We start from the raw sequence: 26,871 nt of genomic DNA on the forward strand, positions 1-26,871 counted from the left end.
AAAGGACCTATTCAGTTTATGATAAAGAAATGCTAGCTATTATGCATGCATTAGAGAAGTTCAGACAATACTTAATCTGTGGGAAGTTTATAGTTAAAACTGATCATAACAGCTTAAAGTTCTTTCTCAATCAAAAAGATTTAAATGATAGACAACAGAAATGGGTGAGTAAACTTCAAGCATACAATTTCGACATAGAATATATGAAAGGGAAGTATAATGTTGTGGCAGATGCCCTCTCAAGGAAACCCTACTTGGGGTCTTTATCAGTCTTATCTACAGATTGGAAGGCAGCACTAAGTACCGAATATGCTAAAGACAAATTCTCTAGTAACATTCTAGACGGGAAAGAAACAGATGAAAATTACCGGGTAATTGATGACCTCATCCTTTACAAAAACAGAATCTATATTCCATCCGGATCAAATATGAAAGTAGACATTATAAAGACTTATCATGACCTTCCGCTAGCAGGTCATCAAGGGTATTATAAGACCTACAAGAAGATCAGAGAAAGATTTTCATGGAAGGGGCTAAAGGAAGATGTACTAAGGCACACCCAAGAGTGCATGGTGTGTCAAAGAAATAAAGAAGAACACACTTTCCCTTCAGGATTACTCCAACCACTACCCATCCCAAATCAAAAGTGGGAGAGTATATCCATGGACTTCATAATAGGACTCCCAAAGGTACAGAATAAAGATTGTATTTTTGTAGTAGTAAACAGATTAACAAAATATGCACATTTTATGGCCATTCCTTCAAGTTTCGGAGCATCTCACGTAGCTGACATCTTCTTTAAAGAAATCTTCAAGTTACACGGTTTACCCAAGAATATTGTGAGTGACAGAGATAGACGATTTCTTAGCATATTTTGGCAAGAACTATTCAAACTAGCAGGAACAGAGTTAACACCAAGTACTAGTTATCATCCACAGACCGATGGGCAAACAGAAATCGTAAACAAATGGATAGAAGGTTATCTAAGGAATTATGTTTCAAGTCAACAGAATGCTTGGGTAAAAATGGCTGCATCTTGGAGAGTATTGTTACAACACAACCCATCATATGTCAATTCGAATGAGTCCCTTTAAATCCCTCTACGAGTATGAAGCAACATCCTTTGGGGATCTCATCCGCTCCGAAAGTCATGTACCAAGTGCAAAAGATTTCCTCTAGCAAAACACGGATATCATGAATGCCCTTAAAGATAACTTTCACCAAGCACAAAATCAACAGAAAATGTATGCAGATAAAAACAGAATTGAAAGATCTTTTGAAGTAGGAGACTTGGTATTCTTAAGGCTCCAGCCTTATAAGTAGACATCCATTAAAATTAGTGGAGTTGAGAAATTGAAACCACGATTCTATGGCCCTTATAAAATTTTGAGAAGGATAGGAGAAGTGGCCTATGAATTAGAGCTACCAGATCACAGTAAAATACACAATGTATTCCATGTATCCCGACTAAAAAAGGTTTTAGGTCAACACATTTCCCCTTGTACCGAGCTACCCCCAATTGATAATGAAGGGAAGTTGATTTTGGAGCCTGAGCTTATCCTTGACAAGCGAGAAAGAGAATTAAGAAGGAGGACCATAACGGAGTATTTAGTCAAATGGAAGAACCTTCCTAGGGAAGATGCCACATGGGAGGGAGATGAGACTATTAATCATCTTAATCCCAGATTGCTTGAGGACAAGCAATTTTGAGTGGGGAGGGCTGTCATAACCCCACATTTTTTGTAATTATTTAATAAAAGACTCCTTAATTTAATTTTAATTTTAATATATGTATTGATCATATTTTTTTTAAATTATTAATGTTAACTATTAATGGAGCTTTATCATGATATATAGACACATAATATAACTTATCATACAATGCAATATCGATATACAATATAAATTATTATATTGATACATAAATTATAAAATAAACGTAAAAACAAAATAATAATATTAACAGACAAAATAAAGCATCCAAGAAATACCTTATAAAACACCATACGATACTATTAGAACTCTATCAAAGCATTTACTAAACAAATTGTATTTAACGCATATTATAGAAGGGCGTACTACCTTAGGTAGACGCAACAGATGAAACCACGGTGATTGTTAATTAAAACGCCAAGGGTTAGTGCGGCTGGAGGAGGTAGCGGTGACTCCAACAGTCACCACCAATCACCGCAACATCCACGTCCCATGGAGGTAGCCGCTCACACACCATCCCCGCCCATATTTAAGTGCAAGCCGAGAGGAAAGGAGAGGGGGAAAGGATACGAAGGAAGAAAGAGAGAGGACGAAAAGCGGTGAAGGGTAACAGCAAAGGAAGAAGCGAACACAAGGAGTTGGCGGGAGACAATGGTAAGACCAATTACGAACTCTTACCCACGAACATTCGTTCCGCAGTATGATTTAAGTAAATAAAAGGAAAACTTATGCACAGAAAAAGTAGATGATTAGAAACTAAATGCATGTATGAATACAGACAGATATTAGATCAAACATTTTGCACATACAGATGAAGTTAGATTGCAATTATATATAAATTGAGAATAATGGAAATTACTATGATTATATAATATTAATATATATATATATAATATATATATATATATAGAAACCATAAGGGTATCCAAGTGTATGAATAAACTTCCATATACAGACAACTAGAAAATAGACTACAACTTCTATTTGAGGAATAGACAGCATTGTGCAATTAAGGACTAGTAGGTAAGATATAAGTTATCACTAAGATTATGAATAAAGCAATTGCATATCCAAACCCAGTGAGATAGATGAGGAATTAGGCAACAGGGATAGCAGGAACTAGGCCTCTGCCAGGTAGGCCACCCACTGCAGTTGACAAAAGGGCTACTGGCAGTTGGGCCAAGGGGGAGTGTACCACCCTTGGGCCTGATAAGCGCTACGAGCATCCTATGGTAGCTAATCCTCTCAATCACACTAGGAACTAAATATGGGAATTGACTTATTGATAACAAGTGACTTTTTAAGTGAATTTGGCTAATTACACTATAAATAAATTATTCATACTCAAAAATAAATTGTTGAAATCCATTGTTTATATGTTTCTTTAGATTGCGGAGTTGGGGACATTACATCCTCTTCTCCATCGAACACCACTTCAATATAGTGAATCTTTCCTTTGCCCAAACATCGGTGTCCTGGTTCCCATGGTTCCCTGCAAGTGAAACAAAGCTTCTTCCTTATGAGTTCCTGTCTTGTGGCTTCATCGAGCAATGACCCCTTCAGAAAGGGTTTATTATCCTTCTCCCTCGGAACGAAAGGTGGTTTGGTATGTGCAAAATTTCTAGAAGAGGAAGATGTTGCCATGTTACGGGCCTTTTTTATTGCCTCCGTGAGCGTGCTGGGGTTGAACCCTTTCACCCAACCTTTCAGTGGTTCCATCAATCCGTTCATGAACAAGACCACCAATCTCCGCTCTGAGATGTCAGTTACCAATACAGATAGTCTTTGGAATTCTGTGATGTAACCGTCCACAGATCCCGACTGCTTTAGTTGCGCCAACTCCTTGAAATTGAGTTTTGGATCCTTCCCGTCAAATCGATCTATGAGCTTCTCTGTGAATTCGGCATAGGAGGTTATCTAGTCATGGCCAAGAGTGACCATTCCATGATGCCACCATTCATGCGCGACCCCTTCCAGGTGGAGTGCTGCAAACTTGATAGCTTCATCTTCAGGCATCAGGTTGAGTTGGAAGTAAGTATCTGCTTTTTGAACCCAGGCTCGTGTCGAGGTCGCTCCAGCCCCATCAAAGGATGACAAGTTGATCTTGCCAACCTTCCACTTGAGGTCATGGTTATAGTGTCCATAATGGCCCCGACTTCTGCCGCTCAAGTATTTCATCTGGAGCTCCACATAATCCTTGAAGGATATGTCCCCCTCGAGATTTGCATCCCTCCAATCTTGGTTCAATTGTGCTTGCATCTCCTAAAAGGTGGGCTCTTCTTCCTCGCGTGGCGCTTCTAATTTCCGAGGAAAAGTCAGTATCAGCAGTCATGAATGTGAGCGTTGGACGTTTGACCTTCCCGTGACTGAATCATAGCCCTGTCCATTCTGTTCTCCATTCATTTTTCCCAAGGCCAATTGTTGTAAGGTTTCCTCCATGATTTGTTGTCATTGTTCTCCTCTGGTTAGGGTGTTGTTGAGCTGAGCTTGGTTTTTGGTTAGCTCCCTTAATAATGCCATGACTTCTCTTCTAGGATCATGTGGTTCCCCCATTCGATCGACCGAATGGTACCTCCTTCTGGTGTACACTTGCATCCACTACACGACAAGCTGGCAAGATCACAAGCTTTGATACCACTATAATGTTCCTTGATCTTACGGTGAACTGGCAGCAGAGGAAGGTCGTACGATGGATAGACCGTACGGTGGTAAGAAGAGGGCGGTCGTACAGTGTGAAGACCATACGGTGGAGTGAGGGGCCGTACGGTGGTAAGAAGAGGGCAGTCGTACAGTGTGAAGACCATATAGTGGAGTGAGGGGCCGTACGGTGTAAGGGTTGTACGGTGGACGAAACAGGCCGTACGATGGTATGAGGCAAGTCGTACGGTGTTGCCAAGCAGGCTGTACGGTGGGAAGAAGGCAGGGCGTACGGTGAAGGGGGTGTACGGTGGTATGTTGCCTTGACTGTACAGTGAGTGTTTGGGTGTACGGGGGTATGTTTGCTTTGACCGTACAGTTGATGTTCGTTCGTATGGTGGGTGAATGTGGTCGTGCAAGCTGGGCGTACGGTAGTGGCCGTACGACGAGTGAATATCTGCCAAGTTCTGCCTCGAGCCCTCCAAACGCTCAATTCGTACAAAGAAATGAAATTATTATTCCAGACACGAGACTTAGATGAAGATTCGCACTTGCAAAGAGAAATTATATTGATAATGATCGCACAACAGATTACACAGACCCGGAACAAAAGCAGACTAGGGTGAGGAGAACTCCCACCGAAATTGCGGATGCCAAGTAGGGAGGATCTCTCACCTCCGAAATGACAGACGAGCTGAACTCCAACTGGAATTTGCACAAACAAAGGGAAAATACCAAATTCGCATACCCACAATAATGACCAACTCGACCATATATATAGGCTCCAAGAAACTTCCCGAAGAGTTACAAACGGGCCGACACAACCAACCAAAACTTGCCTAATCTAATTAAATAAACGGGCCCGAAAGATTTGTTATTAAATTTGGGGCCTTACAATAAAGTAATTAGATTTATTATTTAATTATATCGGGGACATCACATTGATCGACATCTTCTTCAGCAAGGGTTTAGCAGAGGTAATGCAGGTAGCAACCTATATTTCAAGTTAGTTGATGATCATGTGTGTGGTGGTTGTTTATGTTGATGACATTGTTTTTGGTGGTAATGACAATATTTGCACAGATTTTGCTACTCAAATGCAAACAGAATTTGAAATGTCCATGATTGGAGAACTTTCATTTTTTCTGGGTTGTGAGTATCTCAGTTGGATACATGTATATTCTTATCTCAAACTAAATATACCAATGAGATGCTTAAGAAGGTTCAAATGGAAGATTGCAAACCTTTAAGTACACCAATGATCACTCGAGTAAAAATGATGAATCACCAAATATGAATCAAATAGAGTATTGATCTATGATTGGCAGTTTATTGTATCTTACTACGTTGTATCTTACTAGGTCCAAACCTAATATTATGCAAGTTGTATGTATGGTTGCTCGTTTTCAGTCTACTCCTAAAGTTTCTCATGTCAATGTAGTAAAAAGGAATCTTTAGGTATCTAAAGGGCATAGTAAATTATGGTTTATGGACTAATGATTTCACTCTGATAGCTTATATAGATGTAGATTGCGTAGGTTGTATTGATGATAGACAGAGCACTAGTGGTGGGTGAGTTCTTTTGGGGGTAAAAGTTGGTTGCTTGGTTTAGCAAGAAACATGAATTTGTAACCTTGTCCATGGCTAAGGCTGAGTATGTTGTTGCAGTTTCATGTTGTACACAAATCCTAAGGATGAAGCAAACTCTCAAGGACGGACTTGTGACTTATAATGAACCTCTTTCTATTTTTTGTGACAACACTAGCATGACTAATATTTCAAAGAATCCAGTCCTTCATTCGTGCACTAAACATGTATCTATAAAGTATCACTTTTTACAAGAAAGTTGCAGATCATGAGGTCGACTTGAGTATGTTGCCAATCAGGATCAGTTGGCTGATATATTTAGTATTTACCAAACCACTGCCTAAGGAAACTTTTGAGACTCTCTGTCACAAGCTTGGGGTTGTGGCTTTTCCAGTCTAGATCTGTTCAGGACCAAGCATTTGCTTAGGGGGAGTGTGTTTTATTGTTGTTTCATTGGTTGTTCCCCACCCTTTATCATTGATTGCAAAGGGGGAGAGAAAGTGCTTACTTGTTTTTTTGCAGATGCATTTGATGGATAGTTTAGATGTTATGTTCAGATGGTTGGATGTTTCTTGATAATTGGATAGATCAGAGTTGTTTCAGATTATTGAATTTGTTTCAGATTGTTATATCAGAGTTGTTTCCAGATTATTGTTTCAGGATGGCTTCGGAGTTTTTTCAGATTCTTGAATATGTTTTGTTCTAGATTGGGGTTTTGGGCATCAATGTCAAGGGGGAGATTGTTAGCCCAATTGTCATTGATGTCAAAATCTATTAGAAACAATACATTCAGTTTGTAGAAATCTTAAAGTGCAGTCTTAATCTGAACATGCAGGTTGGAATAGTCGATGGAGAATAAATACACGTTTGATAGTTAACAATGTTAGATCTATCGCTCTGTTTCTAGTTATTTGTTTTGATTCAAGCCCTGATCGTAATAAGTTCTCTATACACATGTGCTATGATAATGAATCTATTTGTGAAGTCTGGTGTCCATAATGGCTTGTATCCAAGTTGCTTCAAGTTTAATTTGCAGAATGATCGGGCAAGTTTGCTTGCAGATTGACACTAATAAAGGGCATCGATCTCCACATATTGATGTGTGTTAAATTGGTTAAATAGTTCTAACGTATTAAGTGCGTTTACAAATGTTATCTTCAATATGTCACCTCAATTACTTCAGCAATGAGGGTTGTTAATAAACATTTTAGTTACAATCTTTAACCAACTTTTAAGTGGTTATAACCGAAGGAAGTTCAAACAGCCCAACTATCTCTTGAAACTATACAGCGATAAGAAGAAGAAAGCCTATTTATTGTTGTTGAAGATTAAAGTGAAGGTGTTGTTGATTCAGTTCTGTGAAAGATGTGTTATCAGCGTGTCATAGTGTCACTTTATGTGTTGATTCTGCGACATATCAATGCCATGATTTACAAATAAAAATCTGCAAACAATTATGAGTAGTGAAGTGAATGGAGTGTATGATCGATTGAAGAAAATTCTGATGAAGTACAGAGTCCAGAAAGTGTGCAAATTTCTGAGGTATACAGTATTTATGCAAAGTTATTTGTTTTGACTAGTCAGAGCACTGCTTCAAGAATACAATTAGTTGATTCAAATAGTGAGAATGATCTGATAACAGTGATTTGTAATATCCTAGTTTGAGTTAATGTGAACAGGGTTTATCAAGAGATTGCAGATACAGGTTATGAAGTGTGAAAAAATAGCAATGATATTTTAACATTGTATTCATTGTTTTTGAGTTTTGAGATTGTATTGACAGGGGTTTGGAGATTGCAAACAGTTTTCAGGCTATAGACATTTTGTTTTGCAGATTTTTAAGAGCAAGGTGGTTCAACAGTATATTATATGTTTAAAATTCAATTTGTGATAATCTGATTACAAATGCTCAATCCTGTCAATGTAATGATATAGATTAGAAAAACTGATAAGTTGATTAATTCTTAGATTTTGATGCTTTAAGGATCTCTGGGTTGGTACTCAGATCATTGAATTGTGGTTGTGAATGAGTTGTGCTCAGATAAGGGATTTGGTGATTCCTTGGGGGTCGGTGCCCTAAACATTGTAATTTTTTTTAATCATGAGGCTGGATTAGCACGGTAGATCCTAGCAGCATTACTCACTGTGGTTTTCCCATACTGGGTTTCCACGTATCCTCTTGTGCATTGGTCTCATTCTGTGGTGTATCTTTTCAGGCTTCAGTTTGGTGCTTTCATTTTAGAATTCAATTTAAAAGCTTTTAAGAAGTTATTCAAAAGATTTATTTGAATAATTTTGAGTTTTATTTAAGAATTTAAGTATTAAAATAAGATGAATTCTTGGCCATGGAATATGGAATCCACTTCATCAGAAACCCAAGTTACCCATGTATAATCTAGAAGTGTGACATGGTCTGATTAGATAGAATCACAAGTAATTAGCATTGTCCAAATCTGAAATTTGAGGCCCATTTACCCATTAGTGACAAAAATGATCAGAATATAGTAGTAATGAGAACAAGTGTAACCATGGAAACAACTGGAATAATAATATATGACAAGTTTTGGCCATGGAATCCCACATCCAGTACATTGGAAACATCTGTTACCATTCTTTAATTTGGAAGAGCTACATGATCAAGCTATAAATATAAAGGGAATGTAAAGCAAGACTGTAAGACTGTTCTAATTGTATCAAATACAAATTCTTTTCTAACCAGATCAAAAGATAATGCACCGAACTGGTATAAGATACAAGATTTATAAAAATGGAATGTATAACCACTTTGAAGAGGAAGATTTGAAGCTTAACAATCAACAAATCCATGACACAATATATCTTACTATCGACAGCTAATTTTTTGGCAAACGATCATACTCATCAATGAGGTTTGTGTTTTTGGAAAACCAATATCCAAGCGAACTTTACAGTAAGCTTTACCTTTTTAGTATGATTTTTAATGATAAATATTTTGAGCATTTATGAACCTAAATACAGTCATTATAGATCAGTAACCTAATCTCCTAGACTTCTGCTATACTATGATGATTATTTTTCCCTTTCCTCTTTTGCCTCACTCTCTTGTAAGTAGCTACCCATAACCAGGTTTGCATGAGATACAGGCTAGACAACTGACCTGAACGAAAGGATCAATCGTTTCAGTTGAAACCTCATCTGTGTGGCTGATACCTGCAGAGTATCCATAATGGAACAAGATATTCATAACTTGAAGAATGTGAAAATTGCATATATTCTACTTGGAAAATTGTTCTCTACTTATGTTCTCTCTTGCTATATTTGTGTGAGTTTATAAATTGGTACCGTTGTTGAAGACCCATATTGGTAGTGCATTTAGATCCTCAGCAAGCTACAAATCGCAGTACCAAAAAATGAACAGAAGAATGAGAAAGATATATGCAGAAGACAACTAAGTTTGAAAATGAAAGCGAACCTTCATTACAAAAACAACAAGTCAATCAATGCAAAAGAGATGCAGCTGCATACTTGAAGGAACTCATAATACCCAAGGCCATCATCAGTCCAATAGTCCCAGACATCACCAAAATGACCAGGCCTCTCTTCCCATGGTCCAATTGACTGTCTCCAACGAAATGCATTTCTAAGCCACTGTCCCTCCACAAAACAGCCACCTAAAGATGCAGTTATTAAAGAAAAAAATTCAGCAATCTGACTTCCATTCTCATAAAAGGTCATTTTTAAAGTATCACTTGATTGAATGGTATATTGTTAGTTCTGCACTAAGGAACTCCCACTATTTTTAGAAACCAAAAAAAATTACTGATTTGCTGCAATGCCTTCAATATATCAAATTTTGGTCCAAAAATAAGTAATATATGGTGATGCAAGGCTACCCAAATATTTTTTGTCGTATATTTTATAACATATATACCAAATTATAGCCTGAATCCACATAATGAAGGTAAAAAGTGATTCCTCTGTTCATGATATTTACGCTAGGCCTTATAAACAATGTGTGCCAGCCCATTTTGTTTTTTCTTACATGCAACTCTATAGATAACAAAGTTCTTTCCAAATGTGCATCTACATTTCAAGACTAAACTTGGAATCATTTAGGTCAGACTTGCTACTTTAACTCCGCTCCCAAAAAATAAACTTGGCATATTTCACCACAGATCTTTTCCCTTTATGATTGTTTATTTAATTTTCAATTTATTATCCATTGATTAACTCAAATTTCTTTCTTGTTTCTACTAATAAATTTGACTGGAGAATGTTTTGATGAAGGGTGTGATCCACTTTTTTGAATTTGGAGAGCATGCAAATGATTAAAGATATGAATATCATTCCTGAATCACAATGTTACATACATCCTGAGCTACAACCAAATGTACCTGGGAATCGAATAAATTGAGGCTTGAGATCAACTAGCATCTCTGCAAGCTCCTTCCGGAAACCATGCCCCTATGACAGGTGGTAAATACACAAGTCAACAATAATAACAGTGGGCATAAATAAAAGAACAAATAGAATTAAATTATTAGCACATTGAATGCAAGCTATCTTCGTTAGTTGCTCAGATAAAAGCAGTCCACATAAATAAAATTATAAAAGAATGGAATAGATTTAAAAGGATATCTTGGGTTGTTGCTAAAATTCCATCATGCACTTAGAAAGGAAATAAATGTTTTGAAGGGGAGATATGAGGAAATGGAAAATCCAGTGGTGGCATATATTATATAATGTAATGTCCCTTTTCGTAGGGTAGTCCATTGAGACTAATTAGCCTATTTAATTCCTGTAGACTAAAATCGAGAAATCAAAAAGAAATCATTAATTTAATTATTTAATATTATCCAACAAAACTTATTTTATGGGTGATATTATTAAACTAATTTAATAAGTTTAATAAAGTGACTTAAGTGATTTATTTATGAAGAGTGATATTTTTCTGGGTCAAATTAAAATATATTAAAATAGCAGGAATTTGAAAGGGTTTTCCAAAAGCTTTCAGGATTGGTATAAAAGAACACTTTATGGCTCATTTGAGATATGCTTGGATTACTTTCTCTTGTTGAAAACAAAGAGCTTCTTGGAGCTTATAACACTAGGACGAAACCCTATGGGTAATTGGATTGGGTGGTGCAACAATTCGCCAATTTGTTGGAGGAATTGCAGACATTTCTCACAGTGGATTCAACGTATTGTTTTATCAAATTTGTTAAGTCTCTAAAAAAGACAATTTTTTAGAGTTTGAAGATTTATTCATCTGGGCAGTTTTGTGTTTACCATTTTTGGAGTTAGACCTAATGCCAAAGAGACAATAAGATGTGTGGTTCTCTTCTTATGTATTATCCCGTGATTTGTTGGACATTTATATAAAAGGTGTGAGGCTTATTGCAGAGCTTGGAGGGTTATTGTCACCTTGCAAGAACTTAAGCTAGATGCTACCTCTAAGAGAAACGTGAGCCAGAAATAGTGGTTGTTCTTGGGTCGATTGGGTATTTCCTTGCTTGATCTCCAACCACATTTGCTGAGCAAGGTTGGATGTGATGGAGTTGTTAATCACCATTATGGACTGGGCATGGAATGTTGATTGGGGATGTGGATATGCAACAATATTGCGTAGAGGAAGAAAGTCCTCCCTTTCTGCTGTGCATATATCTTTCCTGGCTGCGTGAGCCCCTATTCTTGGGTCGTGGTTCTACTGGCACCAATCCGACCCCAAGGAGGACGCATTGGTTCTTGGAGTTGGTAATGCTAAGTTATTTAATGATCCTTTACAAGCTTGAAGTCCATTCATTGGGTATTGATAATCTCAAATTGCTGCTATGCACTCAGTTTGTAATACGTATTCATTATATCTCAGATGCACTATAAAGGTCAGAGACTTGTTGATGTGTGTTGTATGCACATAACATTTCAGAATAAAATACCAAGGTAATTTACCCTCTCTTGAACAAAATCACCTCAAATGCTAAGGGTAAGATCAACTAAAATGATTCCAAGGTTTCTACATGTCAGGTCTTGACGAGTGGGTAACTCAATAGTCGATGTCAATTGTTGTGTTCACTTGGGGACTTACATAAATGTTTGGATTGTCTTCTTTGATCATGAAATATGCAGAATAGGTGTGCTGACAACTTAGGATTTAGCAATGTAGCTCCGGACTTAATTCTTACTAAAAATGGGCAAAAGGAATAGGGTCCAGGAAATCTATTCTAAGCCTAGGAATGTAGGAAATATGAACAAACTTGGTGGAATCAAACTAGGCAAGGTCTCACAAACAGGTATTGACACAAGCTTAGTGCAATCATCTAAGGTATAATTATGGATTTTCAAACTATTACCCTCAAACGTTGACACCATCCAAGTTGACGCTTGTCAAGGGAGGCATAATAATTGAAGTTAAGCTTACTCAAATTTCTAGTTGACCACACAAGGTGTACTTACCAACAACAAGAGGCTAGTGGCATGGATTAAGGATTCCACACAAATATATTCAACAAATCTTTCACTCAATCTAATAAACATGAAAACAAATTCTAATCTGAAATTCTAATCTAACTTGGAGGAATTGAGAACCATGAATGCAAAGACAACATTTGAAGAGCAATATCACCAACAAAATAAAAAATGATTTAGATTCAAATAGCTGCAGCATATACCAACAATTCTACAAAAACTCTCCCTTACAAATGAGAGACAATGAGGTATATATAGAGTCTCATACAAAATGGATGGCCAAGATTAAAACTAAATCAAGGGCCAAGATCATGCCAACAAAACCCTAGAATTGCCCTAATTATTAGGGTTTACATAAAAATGGTGCCACCATATGACCCAATAGAAAGATACCTAGTCATCAAATAGGGAATCTTCTAGAAGATTCCTCCCTCCATCTCTCTCTCTCCTAGCATACTCCAAGAATCTAGCCAATACAGAATCTAACTCCTCCATGGAAATGCTAGGTAAGGTATCTTGTTGTAAATCAATCACGTCCAATGTGTCCGAGCAAGCATCCAAAGTGTTCTCCCAATCTGGCATGAGCTTCTACGAACTATAAACATGAATCAACAAAGCGACCAAATCATCCATCTGAGTCTTCTTCAAAGAGTCCAATTGACAAAAAAGCATAAGTTTCATCTTGTCTCTTAATTTGGCTAAGTGTAAACCACTAGCATCACTAACATCAACACCCAATAACTCCTTAATTAAGGCAAGGATCTTCAACTGAATATCCTGAATCGATCCTTCCATCTCTGTACAACTCAACTGGGCGTTCTCATAAGTTGATTTCTTCATGGCCAATGAACAATACCAGCCATGGAAATCGTATCCATCTCCATTGTGCACAATATTCTCCCTAATCAATGTGGACTTGGAAATCTTCTTCAAAGCTTTGAGGCGTAGAATAGCCCTGTTGTGTGTTGCACACACTCCCTGTCGCCGACAGGGTCACCCTCGTTTCTTTTCCAACCTTCGTCCTGCCAAGTTTCGAATTTGATTTTTATCCGCCATTTTGATCCAACACGTAGTAGTGAAGCAATGAGCTATGTATCCATTAGGAGATGGGGCGTCTGTTAGTTTTAAGTTGCATGGCCTCGAAGTCCTACGCAAAGAGTCTCTCAATTTGTATGCTTAAAATCAATCCAAGGGAGACTAGTTTTAGAACAAGCCTGAAAATCGGCTAAATAGGCAAGGGTGTCAGTTGTCCCTAGGTTTGCAACATCGTTTTAAGGGCCAAATTTGCTTTCAGGTCAGGCTTTTCAAAGGGCCTTCTAGATCGGAATTGCAAGCATAAAGGGGCGTTAGACTTTAAAATTTGCATTTTCGCCTCCTAGCCCAAAAATAATAAAAAAGCAAGTAAAATGCAAACTTTCCAAAATGACCCTCCAGCCCAAAATTGCAAAGGTTATTTCACTTTCTAAGTTTTTCAAAACTCCATTTAGCCCCGAAATTCACCGAGAAGGTGAATATCGCGCAAGTCATGAGGTAAGTGAAAATTGAAAACTTTTCAAAAAAGGGTTTTAACCCGAATTTGGGAAAGCACTAGAAATCGCGAAACTTTGAACTTTGCAAAAAGGCCTCATGGGCCGAAAACGCGAACCAAGTGAAAAGGCGTTATAAACTTCGAAAACTTGCAAAGTGGCCTTGTGGGCCGAAAATGCCAATTGGCAAAAAAGAGTTAAAACGTCTAAAACTTTTCAAAATCGCCCTCTTGGCCGAAAAGCGGAGTGCAAGGCAAAAACGTTAAACATTAAAAAGGGCTTGCAAAAAGTGCTCTTAGCCCAAAATTGCAAATCATAAGAAAGGCATTGAAAATTAGACACTTTGCAAAAGCTTGTTTTGCCCCGAAATTGGCCGAACTGAGGAATCACGCAGGTTATATGTGAGGCGTTTAGTCTCGAAACCCCGAAAATCGCAAAGCGTGAAAGCCGCGAAAATCTGCATTCTATCCTGTTTGGCCCGAAAATCGCTAAGGCATCCAAGATCGCGTAGTAGAGAAGGCGTTTTGTAAAGTGGCCCTTTGCCCCGAGAATCGCCGTAGTAGTATATAAGTTTAACTTTGGAGCATTTTCAAAATGTCGTCCAGCCCAAAAATACCAATCACGGAAGAGGTAGAGTGTTAAACTCTTGTTTTTACGAAAACCCTTGCATTCCAAAAACGTAAGTTAGGGGAAGATAAGGCGGCATTTTACCTCAGCAGTTTGCAAAGCCTGGCAGTCCAATATCGCACAGGAAAGAAAAGTAGAAAGACGCAACACTTTGCAAAATCACCTAATTCTCCGAAATTTCAAGAATTGCAATTTGTTGAGGGTCATTTTTAGCTGAAGTTCGTTCATTGATTGGGCAAGTCACCAGGTATGATTCATTTTCTCTCCTTTAAATCTTTAATGAATGCAAAACTAGTCACTATGCTTAACAGATAATGGAGAATTAATCAGATGGTGAAATTTTGTAGATCATAATTTTCTTTTTGAAAGGTATCAAGCAAAGCTTTAAACATAGCGCAAAAGCAAAGCCTGTCAGGAACATTAACCTTGAAATATAAAATTCAGACTTAGGGAAATTTTGAACATCTCAAAAAACTGAACTTAGCAAGACTCTTCTCCGAGTGCGAAAATCAACAATCATTAAACACCCAAGCCCTGAACTGCAACCAAGTAGCGAATTTTTTAAACAGAGCCAGCTTGATTTCTTGTTTCAAATAAGTGTTTCACGTCCAGTTAATCAAGCTCTTCTATTAAAGCGTCGTGTTTTTTTTCAAATTCGATTTGATCTTTGGTTTTAGGCGCTAACATCATCCTCTGTTTTGGCTAACCTGTTTACTTCCTTCATCTCGTTTCGTAATCCGTGTCCGGTTGTGCAGGATAAATGCCTAGATCGGCAGTAGAATCCTTAAAGACGCCTGGTGCAACCGGAACATCTCGGGTCTCTAAATCTGACATTCCCCACAAAGGCGAGAAGATGAATTACCAGTACCAAAGAGGAGTCAGAGAGTCGAAAGTCCAGAGCATATGGGAGAACATAGGTGTTACTGATTTGGGCCACAAACATTCGGGATTTCAGAAACAAGGTATATTCTCCTAACGCCTATGGCAAGCCTAGGCAGATGATGGAAAGTGGTATCGCTCAGGCAGCAGGTTTCCCTCCATCCGTGCAAAATTATGAACTAGTAGTTGAGGCTACTTGACATTATCAGCCAAAGACCAGATTAGTAGTCCTAGAAAATATGGTGCTAGCTGATTTCACACCTGAGGCCATTGGGGAAGCATTTGACATCCCATTTCCCGATAATTCCATTGCTACAACTATAGATGAGGCACAGGTTCTTACGACATGAATCCTGCTAAATGCAGGACATTGATAAACGAAGAATGGTATAAAGAGAGAAGACCTCCGAGCATTAGGATCAGCCAGAGGTGACTTTCATAACGAGTATGGTGATATGGTTACCTTACTCAGTCGGGATATGGGACTCCCTCAATCTAACCTTTTTGAAGACTGGATGTTCTACTTTATGGAGTAGGTCTTTGCTGGGAAGTCCAAGTTCGACTGGGCTTAGATCATCAGCGATAATATCTATACACAGCTGGTCGAACTTGAGGAAAAGAAGTACTTCACCATGACTTCCTACCTGATTTACATGTTTGCCCGACACCAGCCACTAACAGGATTAATCAAGAAGGGTGAAATCGGGAACGACCCAAATCAGGTCAAGGTGTATGAATGCTACCCTCAACTGCATTACTATGACATAGCTCAAAGAGAAAAGAAGAGCGTTGCTTACGCAATTGGTCAGTATGAGCGTGTCAATGACGCCTTTACAATGCGCCTAGTCAAGTTAATGCAAGGAGGATTGCACATAAGGCTCTCAGAGTAGGCTACCAGTTTGGTACAAAGCTATGGTGCATGGTTTATTCAATTCCCTAGGTTCACCTATATCAGGATAGCAGGTTTTGAGGGAGCACCATTCCAAATTCCACGCTATCCGACAGACAAAATAGTCCTTATGGAAGTCGCAAGGCAGGCACATCCAGCGGGCAGCTTATTCATAGATAAGAAACAGTCTGGATTCGCCTTCCCCATGATCTTGGGAGACCTCGATGTGCATTTCAAGAATTCGATACAAGCTGATGAGTCGCTGAATTAGCATCTTGTGGCCTACAAGAACATTTCCCAAGGAAGTGTTTCGATCATGACAATTTGGCAAAGAGAGCCTATGGCAAGCGCTACAGAGCGAAGGCATCAATTGAGGATTATTGGAGCAACTGTTCTGATGACTATGAGGTCCAACAACGTGAGTATTCTAGGCTAAGTGTGCAGCAAATGCGGCTTTATGAGTACCATCGGGTCCCATATCAGGTGACAAATTATGGCAATTGCTTGCAAGTCCAAGAGTTTCAAGCAGTTAAATACCTCTTGCGAGGCATTGATTGGACTCAGAATCCGATTACTAATTTTGAGGTGGTCATGGAGGCTCTAGGAAGGTATACCGATCACTGGCTATCCCAGCAAATCAAGAAACTGACCCATGAAGGGATCGAATTTACATACAATATGATGGGCAGTCTCGATTCCTAGTCTTAGGAGGATGAGGGAACCTCAAGTGCACCAAAAGAAGAGATTGAGAAACCCGAAAAGAAGAGGAAGAAAGATAGAGCCAATAGAGGGACTCGGACATCAAAAAGAACTAGAAGGGAAAAGATCCCTATCAGGAGGCCGGAAGTCAGTTCGTCATCCAAAGACCCCAATTCCGAGGATGATGTAGTTGAGCTTGACTATATACCTACTCCACCCTCCCAAAGTGATGTTGATGCATTCGAGGCTAATAATCCTCCAGCACAAGGTGAGCCAGATGCAGAGGTCAGGATCGTTGGTCCTGATGAACCTAGAAATCAAGTTGAGGAGGGAGAAATTCCACCTAATCAAGAGGCTGGTAAGCGTGAGCTCACCCAAGGGAGTCGACATGAATTACAATTGAATAGAGCCGACAAAGATGACACCACCGTTGAGGGAGAACGAAAGGGGGATGAGATGCAGGAGCCCGACAAAACTGAAGAGCAACCATCACAAGGGGATACCCAACAATTGTCCAGTGAGGTAGGGGAGAACTCAGCTATGAGTAAGGGATTGGATACTGCATCCATTCCTTCTATGACAGATCAATTGCAGATAGGCAGTGAGCCAGCTGAAACCTCCAAGGAGCAAAGTGGGAATTTGGCAATAACATCAGGACAGACCACCCTCAAGACTGGTTAATTGCTCGTGCATAGCGGAAAGCAGTCGTCAAGCCACCTATCAACTTGGAGGATATCTTATCTCACATTGGAGAGATAAAATCCAAAGGTAAGAAAAAGCCCAAGACCTACTCCCGGATCACTAAGGATGAGAAGAGGAACCGTACCATTCATATTGCTACCCCGCCTAGAGATAAGCCAACAGATCAAATTGCATTGGCCGATTATAGCATTACAACCATCCCGATAGGGCGAGCCACCAAAGAACAAGAAAGGGAAGAGTTCAAGGATTCTGTGCAGAATATGCTCAGACAACTTGACGAAATGACTGCTAAGAGAGACATGTATCGAGTTCGTGCTAAGCAGGCTGAGGGATACATTGATCACCTACTAAAACCATTGCAACATGCCCCTGAATCCCATGTTCCCCGTTTGGCATTGGCACAAAGGACTACAATCGAGTTTGAAGGAGTACGTGATACTGCCAAGGCCGTCAGGGAATGGGTTCAAGACATTAAAGAAAAGGGAGAGCGGATCATTGAAGACGTAAAGGAAATGGCCCACCACCGAGAGACCATTCTTGTCAAATTGTTTGAGGTAAAGGAGTGTTTCAGGGTCCATGAGCTGGTTGGTACAATTCTTCCCCTCATGAGGGCTCTTTTCTGGACCCACATGCAGATTCCCACATTGTCCGCTATCCTGGATCCTTATGACATCAGCATTTTTAAAGAATGGTACTGGACTGCCAACATGAAGAATGACACAAAAGATACCATTAATAAAGAGTAGGAGGAATGCGAGGAAATTTTGAAAAACATGAGGGATCTTGGTGGAAAGATCCTCCGATCAATGGTTCTAGGCTGGAACAATAGTTTGTCCGATGATCAAGTACAACCAGATGGGGAGGATAGATTGAGAATTGATAAGGTCGAATACTCCATAGAGGACCTAGAATTTGCCAATGGGTTGCATTCGGACATATTAGGTTTTGAGGCTCATCGGTCCGACTGGAAGGATGGGTTAAAGCATGTAGATCGCCACTTGGAGGGTATGCAATATAAAATACGCCATCCTCCTATGCCCCAAAGCATGGTGTTGTTCCAGCTATGCATCAAATTTCAAGAATATGTTCGAGCAAAGCGTATAGTAGGTTGGGACATCTGGAAGGAGTATTTGCATAGCGAGGATGAATTTTTGGAAAAATGGTCAACAACAGAAAAAGAGAAAGTGCTTTCATAAAGTGCAAGTTTCTTTTAAAATCTTAAAAAGCATTTTTTTAGGCATAAAGTTCATTTCTAACTGCCAAAACAGTTGTAAATCTTGAGCTCCGTGCATGTGCACTTTTGGAGCAGTTTTTTGGGTAGTTATTGATTTTATATTTTTTAGGCACATATAAAATTACCTTTTGGGTAGTTATTGTTTCTCCTTTTGTTGTTGCTGATATTTTGCCTCCCATTTATGGCTATGGGTAGTTTTGATAGAGGATGGATCTGGCCCACTTATTTAAGTTTAATCTTGGCCATTCATCCATTTTTTGAATTCTATATAAAGGAGTTAGTTCCTCCTTTGTAGGGGAGAAAAAAAAGATTGTTGCAAAAACTCTGGCGAAATATATATAGGATTTAATGGATGTTAAAGCTGTGTTTGTTTTACTGTGAGTGCATGGTCCTCTTCTCCATTTATTTCATATTTCTGCAACTGTATTTAATTTCAAACAGTTATTTATGCATATATTTGATGGAAAATCTTGGTTCATACCATTAGGAAATAGTTGATTATTGTTTCTTCTGCATGGTTAGTCTGAACCCTTTTGTGCTAAGTTTGGTTATTAGATTTGGATGAGTGGGTGTAAGAGTCCATTGTTCGCATCTAATAAACTTGAAAATTCAAAAATCCCTAGATGATTGCACTGGTTTTTACCTATATGTAATTTCTAGTTATTTTGAGACTTTCGTCTATGTGTTGAAATATGTTGTCTTAGTAAAAATTAGTTAGTTGTTCTTATTCACTCTTTATCCTTATCCCTCCCTTTTTTCCTTTTTCATTAAAGAAACCCTCCAGTCAAGCTGAAATAACATCAATCAAAAGCAAATCAAATGATATAGGACTATAAGACTTTAGGGAACCAGTACGAAACCAATTCTGTCTAACCGTAAGTCCCCTTTGTGTTTCCAGCAAAACACATCAACTATTAAGCTATTCTGCAGTCAAGACCTGACAACCAAAACATTGAGGTCATCCCCATTGATCAAATTCACACAGCATTAGGGATTTCCTTATCTCAAGAGAGGATAGGATTCTTAGTATTCTATTCTACGTTGGCCGGATGAAGTCGTTGTTTCGCAACTTTAGACACATCAACAAGTCCCCTCCTGGATAGGTCAGAATTCTTCCCAAACTCCCTCCAAATACTGGATTCTAAACATGAGCCATGTTGTCCTATCATATGCCTGGACAAACTGAGTAAGGAAATCATCCACCTACTTTTTTGCACTTTCAATCCATTTCTCCACCTCCAAGAGTGTATCTCTCGCTGCCTCATAGTGTGAATGTAGTCCATGATCAACTGCAATAGGGGAAATAAGGGTGGGATTCTCACGTCTTATCCCCGCAATGTACTCTGTAAGTCTGATATTCTCTTCTTTGTACTTCTCCTCTTCAATCTCTCTATCCAACCTTGCGTTGATCGCCCTAAGGTTATCACCAACCTCCTGAAACTCTTTCTCTCTTGTAGTACGGCCAAGCGCAACTGAAGTAATCTGCAAATCCATAGGAGTAGCAATGTCCGTCGTCACACCTCCAATGGGAACAACCACCTATGCAATCCGCATTCTTGTCTCATCTCTAGCTATGTGTGACAAGATCTCAGCTCCCTTGGGTTTTTTCTCCTTATTGCTCCTAGCTAAGTAGTCATCAATGTTATCAATAGGTTGTACCTCTATCATTTTCTTACTCTTTTCCATACTCTTCATCAACCAATCAGGAATAGCGGACATCTCCATACCATCATCGAGACACATCTCTCAATCAAGCCATCTCAATGTCCAGATAACATCATCATTATCATCAGGAATGCTCCTGGTCAAATCATATACATCATTGCCCAAACTAACTTCCAAAAGGACGGTAGGGGATCCCGACTGATCATCATTCTCATTCGGTGGAGAAAGTGTCATTGTGGCATTTAAATCCTGAATATTCTCTAGTAGTATCACTGTGTTAGAACATTGCTAGGTCTCCTTGTTTTGTTCTGTCATTTCAACTTCCTTAATTGATGAAACACTAAGAGGGAGTGAAAGAATGGTAGGCGAAGGAATGATAGTCCTTTGTTTCTTCTTCTTGACCTCCTCAATCTTCTTTCCTCTGGCCTTGACTCCTCCTAGTTGGTTTTTCCTACTCTTGGGAGCTTGACTCTCATCCGCATGAATCCTATCATTACTGATAGTCCTCGGATCATCCTCGAAAGAGGATTCTTCCGACTTCATCTTTTCATAAGTGAAAGAAACACCCATATCAACTAACTTATTCATCTGAATATCTACTCATGCACAGGAGAAACTCAAAACCTCTCTCATCAATATCTTTAAATCTATCTCCTCATTCTGACCAATTAGGCAATAAGATCGCCTTCTTCATTTCATTTTCATATTGTGGATGCATATGATCTCTATCATCTAACACCTAATCAGGAATGAGGAAAAGTCCACACTTCCTCAAGAAATCTACTGACATCTTGGACCACATTCGTCTCTTCATTGCCTGCTCATCCATCAGGTTGGCCCAATAATCTTCTATGTCTACCTTGTGGATGAACTTCTGTCCCCCGATTCTTCCAACTTTCTTATCTAGATCACTCGAAGTGCTGGCGGCTAAGGCAGACTAGCAAACCTCCAACGTCTTCCCAACTAAAATAGGGAATGTCATGCCTATCCTATGCTTCTCTTTTTGAATGGAATCAAACTCTAGAAGTTGTCTCACCACTTCCAACAAGATCATTCTGTCGGAAGGATACCTAGGAAGCTTGTAGGGTTCAGATTGAAACCCATGAATCCTAAGGTACGTGAAAGTGGGAAACTGAATATACCACGATCCATATTTCTCTATCACCTTCGTTGCCTCCTTGGAAAACCTCTTGTGGATTCCATTCGACAACATTTGAGTGATGTAGATTGTGAATACATCATTCACTCTCTTATAATCTTCAATTCTATACATGTTCAGCTGTGGATAGCACTCATAACTCCTGAATTGTCCTTGCCCATTCCCGATTTCACCTCCGCATATCAATCCTTTGTATGTAACAAACCATGCAAGAACGTACACAAAGTAGGAAGTCATGGCGAATGACTTGGACTGCTCTACATTCTTCAGCTGAAAGTCCAGATTGTCACTTATGATTCTAGACCAATTTATCAACGCTACTCTAAGACAATCCTAGATAAAATAGAACATCCATCCATCGTATATTGCACCCTGCGGCATCCCCATCACTCGATTAAGCAGGAATACTTAATCACTATATTCCTCTTTGAAGTTTGTGCACATGAGTGTCTTCGGAGCCTTGGAATGATGAGTCCTAGGCTCGCTCATCCACTCCTTATTCACCATGGTCTTGCACGCATCCATCTTCTTCATATATCGATCTTCATATTATTCTTTAGTTACATCCTTCATGTCTGCTCCACGTGTAATTCCAAACACTTCAGCAATCGCATCCTTAGCAAGGTAGGCAATGACGACACCCTTAGGAGTCTTGATCATTCGGGAGCGAGGATCATAACATCGTGCACACTCCAGGATAAGCTCACTGCACTGTATGGATCATGGAAATCCAGCAACTTAAAAATAACCACTCTTCATAATATTCACATACGCTGGGGGAATCTGGCTTCCAACTCCGAACATCCGTTGTCGCATCAAGTTCAGGTTTAGGAAATGCATGTTCATGTCTATTATCTCCTTCCATCTGGATGACATCTTGGATTCAGGATAGAATCCAATCTCAACAATCCTCTGTTGTTCTCTCCTTTCCTTAAGTCCGGACTTTGACATCGCACCTGTACGAAGCTTGAAGTTAGAACTTAGGAAAAAATATATATTCTTAATAAAATTCCTGACTTACTAATGGTTTAGACTAATTAGGGTATGGAAATCAGGAAAATAGTCCATTCTAGGCAGATTTCAACAATTTTAATACAAAATGTGACAAGGTTAGGGTATGAAACCCCTCATGAAATTAAGATCTCCTTATACTTAGAAATTTTGTGCAAATTAAAGTGCAAAGGAGTATACCGGATAAACAGTGACTAAGGAAAGGCGTGAAAGATTGTGTTTTCACACAAAATTATGTCTTAGGACACCTTCCGTAGTCAACGATGGCTGCCATCAAATCTGAAGACAACCTGCAACTAATAAATTAACCTCTCAAAACACGTTGCAATCATTCAAAATATGCACAAATTTGATGAAAATCAAACATGATGACGAAAGTAATCAAAATTCGGGAACATAGCCATGGCTGGTAAAAGTTAAATTTCTGAGGACAAACAGCCAAAACAAAGTTGCAGACCTGTGACAGTCCTCCAATGGTCTGAAAATGATCTCAAAATGCCCCCAAAATATCTCCAAATGTAAATCGCTGAAGTTGTGGTTAGCTAGGTAATAAAGTATACGTCTGAGAATTGATGATCAGCCAACAATGGAGGTCACACTTGCTGCAATAATGGCGTTTAGGCTCAGATCTGAGGTAATGACAGCAAGTAGGAATAAATGGCAATGTCAAGCATGAAAGGAATCCACCAAAATATGCCACAAAACACTTGTCAAACAAGATCGAACTTTCCCAACTATGGCGTCACCTTCAAATCTGAAAAATTTCTTCGATGTGCATGCAATCTGCCAACTTAGGTCTGAGAACAACGAGCAAGGAAGATCGCCAAATTTTAGAGGGTGGAAACCGCAACAAAGAAAATCGCCTTCACCAAAAAAATTGCCAAACTTCAAAAAATCGGTATCTCCCAAAAAATCGAAAATCTGGAAACAATGGAGTCAATAAACTCCAATGGCAGCGATCAAGCGAATTGCCAAGCTTGAAAAAAAAATGGAGGAAAAAAATGGAAGTTTTCAACCAACCACTCCACCAAAACACTTCATCAAAAGTCGCCAATAAGAGAGAAAATCGCCCTTGCATGGAGACACCTGGCAAATTTGATAATAAAATAATGCTGGCCCTCTCTCCTTTTGAACTCAATTTCATCATCAAATCTCACCACACAAGCAATGTGGGATAAAACACTTGTTCTTATACTTGCCTGGTGAAACTGATTTTCTTCTAGAAAGTTGAAAACATTAAATGCTCATTGCAAATCGTTAATTATTTTTATTTATTTTAAAATAATCATTGTCTTTCATTAAAAAACAATTAAATGGGGCTCACTTTATAAAATTATTTCAATTGAAATCCAAAAATGGGCCAATTGGGGAAAATCGATCCCAATAAGGATTAAAAAATCCTCAAAAGAATCATTTTAAAATCATAAAATATCCCCTTAGGGGAAATTGATCCCAGTAGGGATGGAAAAATCCCATTGAAAATCATCAAATGCACATAAAATGGGGTCTAGGGAAAATCGATCTAGGTGTGGAATGAAATATTCCACTTAAAATTAAGTCATCACACAAAAATACCCCATGGAAAAACAACCCTAGTCTGGATTAAAATCTGGACTCAAAAACATTAGAAATCTCTCTGTGGAAAACCGACTTGAGTCGAGACTGGGAGTCTGCACAAAAATCCTCAAAACTTGTCACAAAAGACTTGGTGGAAAATCGACCCAGGTGTGGAATCAAGACAACTGTCATCCACAATCCTATCCATACTCCCTGGTGGAAAAACGTGGGTAGTCAGGATAAATCATGACACTTAGTCAAAATTTAATGCATCCAGGGGAAAATCGATCCTAGTATGCATTCACAGTGGTGAAAAATTGAGGCAAGTATGGATTTCAAGGGAAATCCATGTCCAGTCCGGATTTTGAGTGGGGAAAACCATGGGTAGTCAGGAATATGAGGGGAAAAGAACCTCTAGTATGGAATTTTGACCTTTTAACACTTAGAATATGGATTTTCATCCGGAAAATGATGATTTTTCCACTCAAAACCACTAGGAAACTTCAAAACTCAACTGAACTCGAGCAAATTTACCAAAAATTGGAGCATAACACAAGGAAATCTATCGGGATAAAGTGCGAAATCAACTTGAATAACTTCCTAGGAGCGAGAAAACAACTCCAAAAGGTCTAAAAACACCTTAGCGCTTAAAAACACCGACAAGGACGCTCAAAAACACACTAACGCTATAAAGGGCCTACGCTTAGACAAAACTAGGATCATTTAAAAAAAAAAACTCAATTTTCACGCGGTTGATCCTATAATTTCAAAACCCTAAATGACACTAAGCACGACCAAAACTCTGAGACTCGAGCATGGGAAACACAAAATTGCCCTCAAAGCTGCCAAAACCTAACCTAAACACGCAGAAAGTAGGAAAAGAGGGGGTCCTTGTTAGCAATGGGGCAATGTGTGAAAAGGTCACAACAAGACCCTTATCTTTGTTTGTAAGTTCTGTCAACTGTTGTAATAAGGAAACTCTTATTTCAATTTGGTTTGATTAAAGACACATTGTTCTTCAGTTTATGCAAAATCATTTCTATTGTACAAATCTTGATTTATTGCAAAAATAAATCTTTAATAAGCAAACAGCACACCATTACCAAACTTTAACCTCTTGCAAAACATACAAGCAAACTATTTGACACAATTACTTAGAGGGGTAGACTACAAAAATTTGGTAGATACTAGTGGGGGTTATTGCAATGGTATTAGAGTTGGTTTTCCTACCAGCCTGTGTTTCCTATGAGTGAAAGAGAATGGAGGTAATTTAATAGAGAACAAAGGAAAACTCAGTGGTAGCCCCCTCAAGTTCATGAGGGAGAAACTATTTCAGGTTTCCTTGGAATATGTTAGGATTTACCCATAGGCAGTGGAACATATGATTTGAATAGGTGATTTTAATCCCTTAGTAGGTGTGGAACAAGGTGAGGTAAACATGGGTGATAGAGATCGAGAGCATAGAGAACAAAGAGAGGATCGTACCACAAGAGACATTCTAAATGCATTGGTTAGGAGACAACATGATACAGATCAATGCATTGCTCAAATTAAGGATATGATGGTCCAACATATTTTGGGTGACAACAACAATAACAATAATAACAACAATAGTTGAGGAAACAACAAAGGAAATAATGGTCAAGGAGACAATTCAGTTTATAACATAAATCAACATACTGGAAAAGCTAATTCAAGACCACTTATGCCCAACTTTCTTCCTAGGAATCAACCACAAGTGGCTAATGAACCTATACAATTGGAGTTGCAGGATCAGATCTTGCAGGATTGTAGGGAATTTTCAGGCTGAGATGCCTTTCCAAGATTATTGCATCTTAGGATGAAACATAGACCACATGATGAACACACAATAATGACTTGCAGTGAAAGGTTGGCAAACTAACCATTCCCTACTATGATGGAAATGGAAAGACAACAATGAGAGCATGGACGCAGAAACTTGATGCCTGTTTCAGCTTAACCCCATGCAGGAAGATGAGGCAATCAAATATGCTACTATTAACTTGGATGTCTAGCATAGATGTCTCTTGAGTTTTTCTAAGTTCTTATTTCATAATTTGGTTGAAAATAGTTTCTTGAGCTTGATTTTGATGTCATTAACTGATGTCTGTCAATGGATACTTCCCTTTGAGGAGTTTTTTGTCTATTGCATAGGATGAGATCCTACTGCTATCCACTTTCTACCAACTTCGATTGGTGAGAGTTTCTCACTAAGATCCATCGATGGTCTTGTGTGTACTAGGTATGAGTGTGTGAGCCTAGTTGGAACTCAATCCCAATGCTACAACTATACTTTTGAACTTGTGCATCATCATGTGAGTCCGTGAAGGTCATGTTCTCTATTCTCACTACGCTATGAGATTGTTCATCAACCTAGATACACATAAGGAATTAATAGATTACATATTGAGGGCATAGCGATATCTTCACATTATCGCATGCATCTATCACTCTCTCAAGAGTCTCTAAATCATAGTGTCTTATGATCCAGCTAAGGAAATATATTCCAATGGTCTACTAA

General features: G+C 38.8%; 1 protein-coding gene across 1 annotated transcript in view; it reads right to left on the reverse strand.

Moving 5' to 3' along the window:
- The window catches only part of LOC131044783 (alpha-L-arabinofuranosidase 1), a 230,667-nt gene that overhangs the window by 84,030 nt on the left and 119,766 nt on the right, over positions 1–26,871 (reverse strand). The window contains exons 6-9 of the mRNA XM_057978219.2: positions 10,311–10,380; positions 9,442–9,587; positions 9,259–9,304; positions 9,074–9,126 (exon numbers count right to left, since the gene is read on the reverse strand). Coding sequence (XP_057834202.2) covers positions 9,074–9,126; positions 9,259–9,304; positions 9,442–9,587; positions 10,311–10,380 — 315 coding nt within the window. The remainder of the gene's footprint in view (positions 1–9,073; positions 9,127–9,258; positions 9,305–9,441; positions 9,588–10,310; positions 10,381–26,871) is intronic.

Source organism: Cryptomeria japonica, chromosome 8 (genome assembly GCF_030272615.1).
Source record: "Cryptomeria japonica chromosome 8, Sugi_1.0, whole genome shotgun sequence".
Lineage (NCBI taxonomy): Eukaryota > Viridiplantae > Streptophyta > Pinopsida > Cupressales > Cupressaceae > Cryptomeria > Cryptomeria japonica.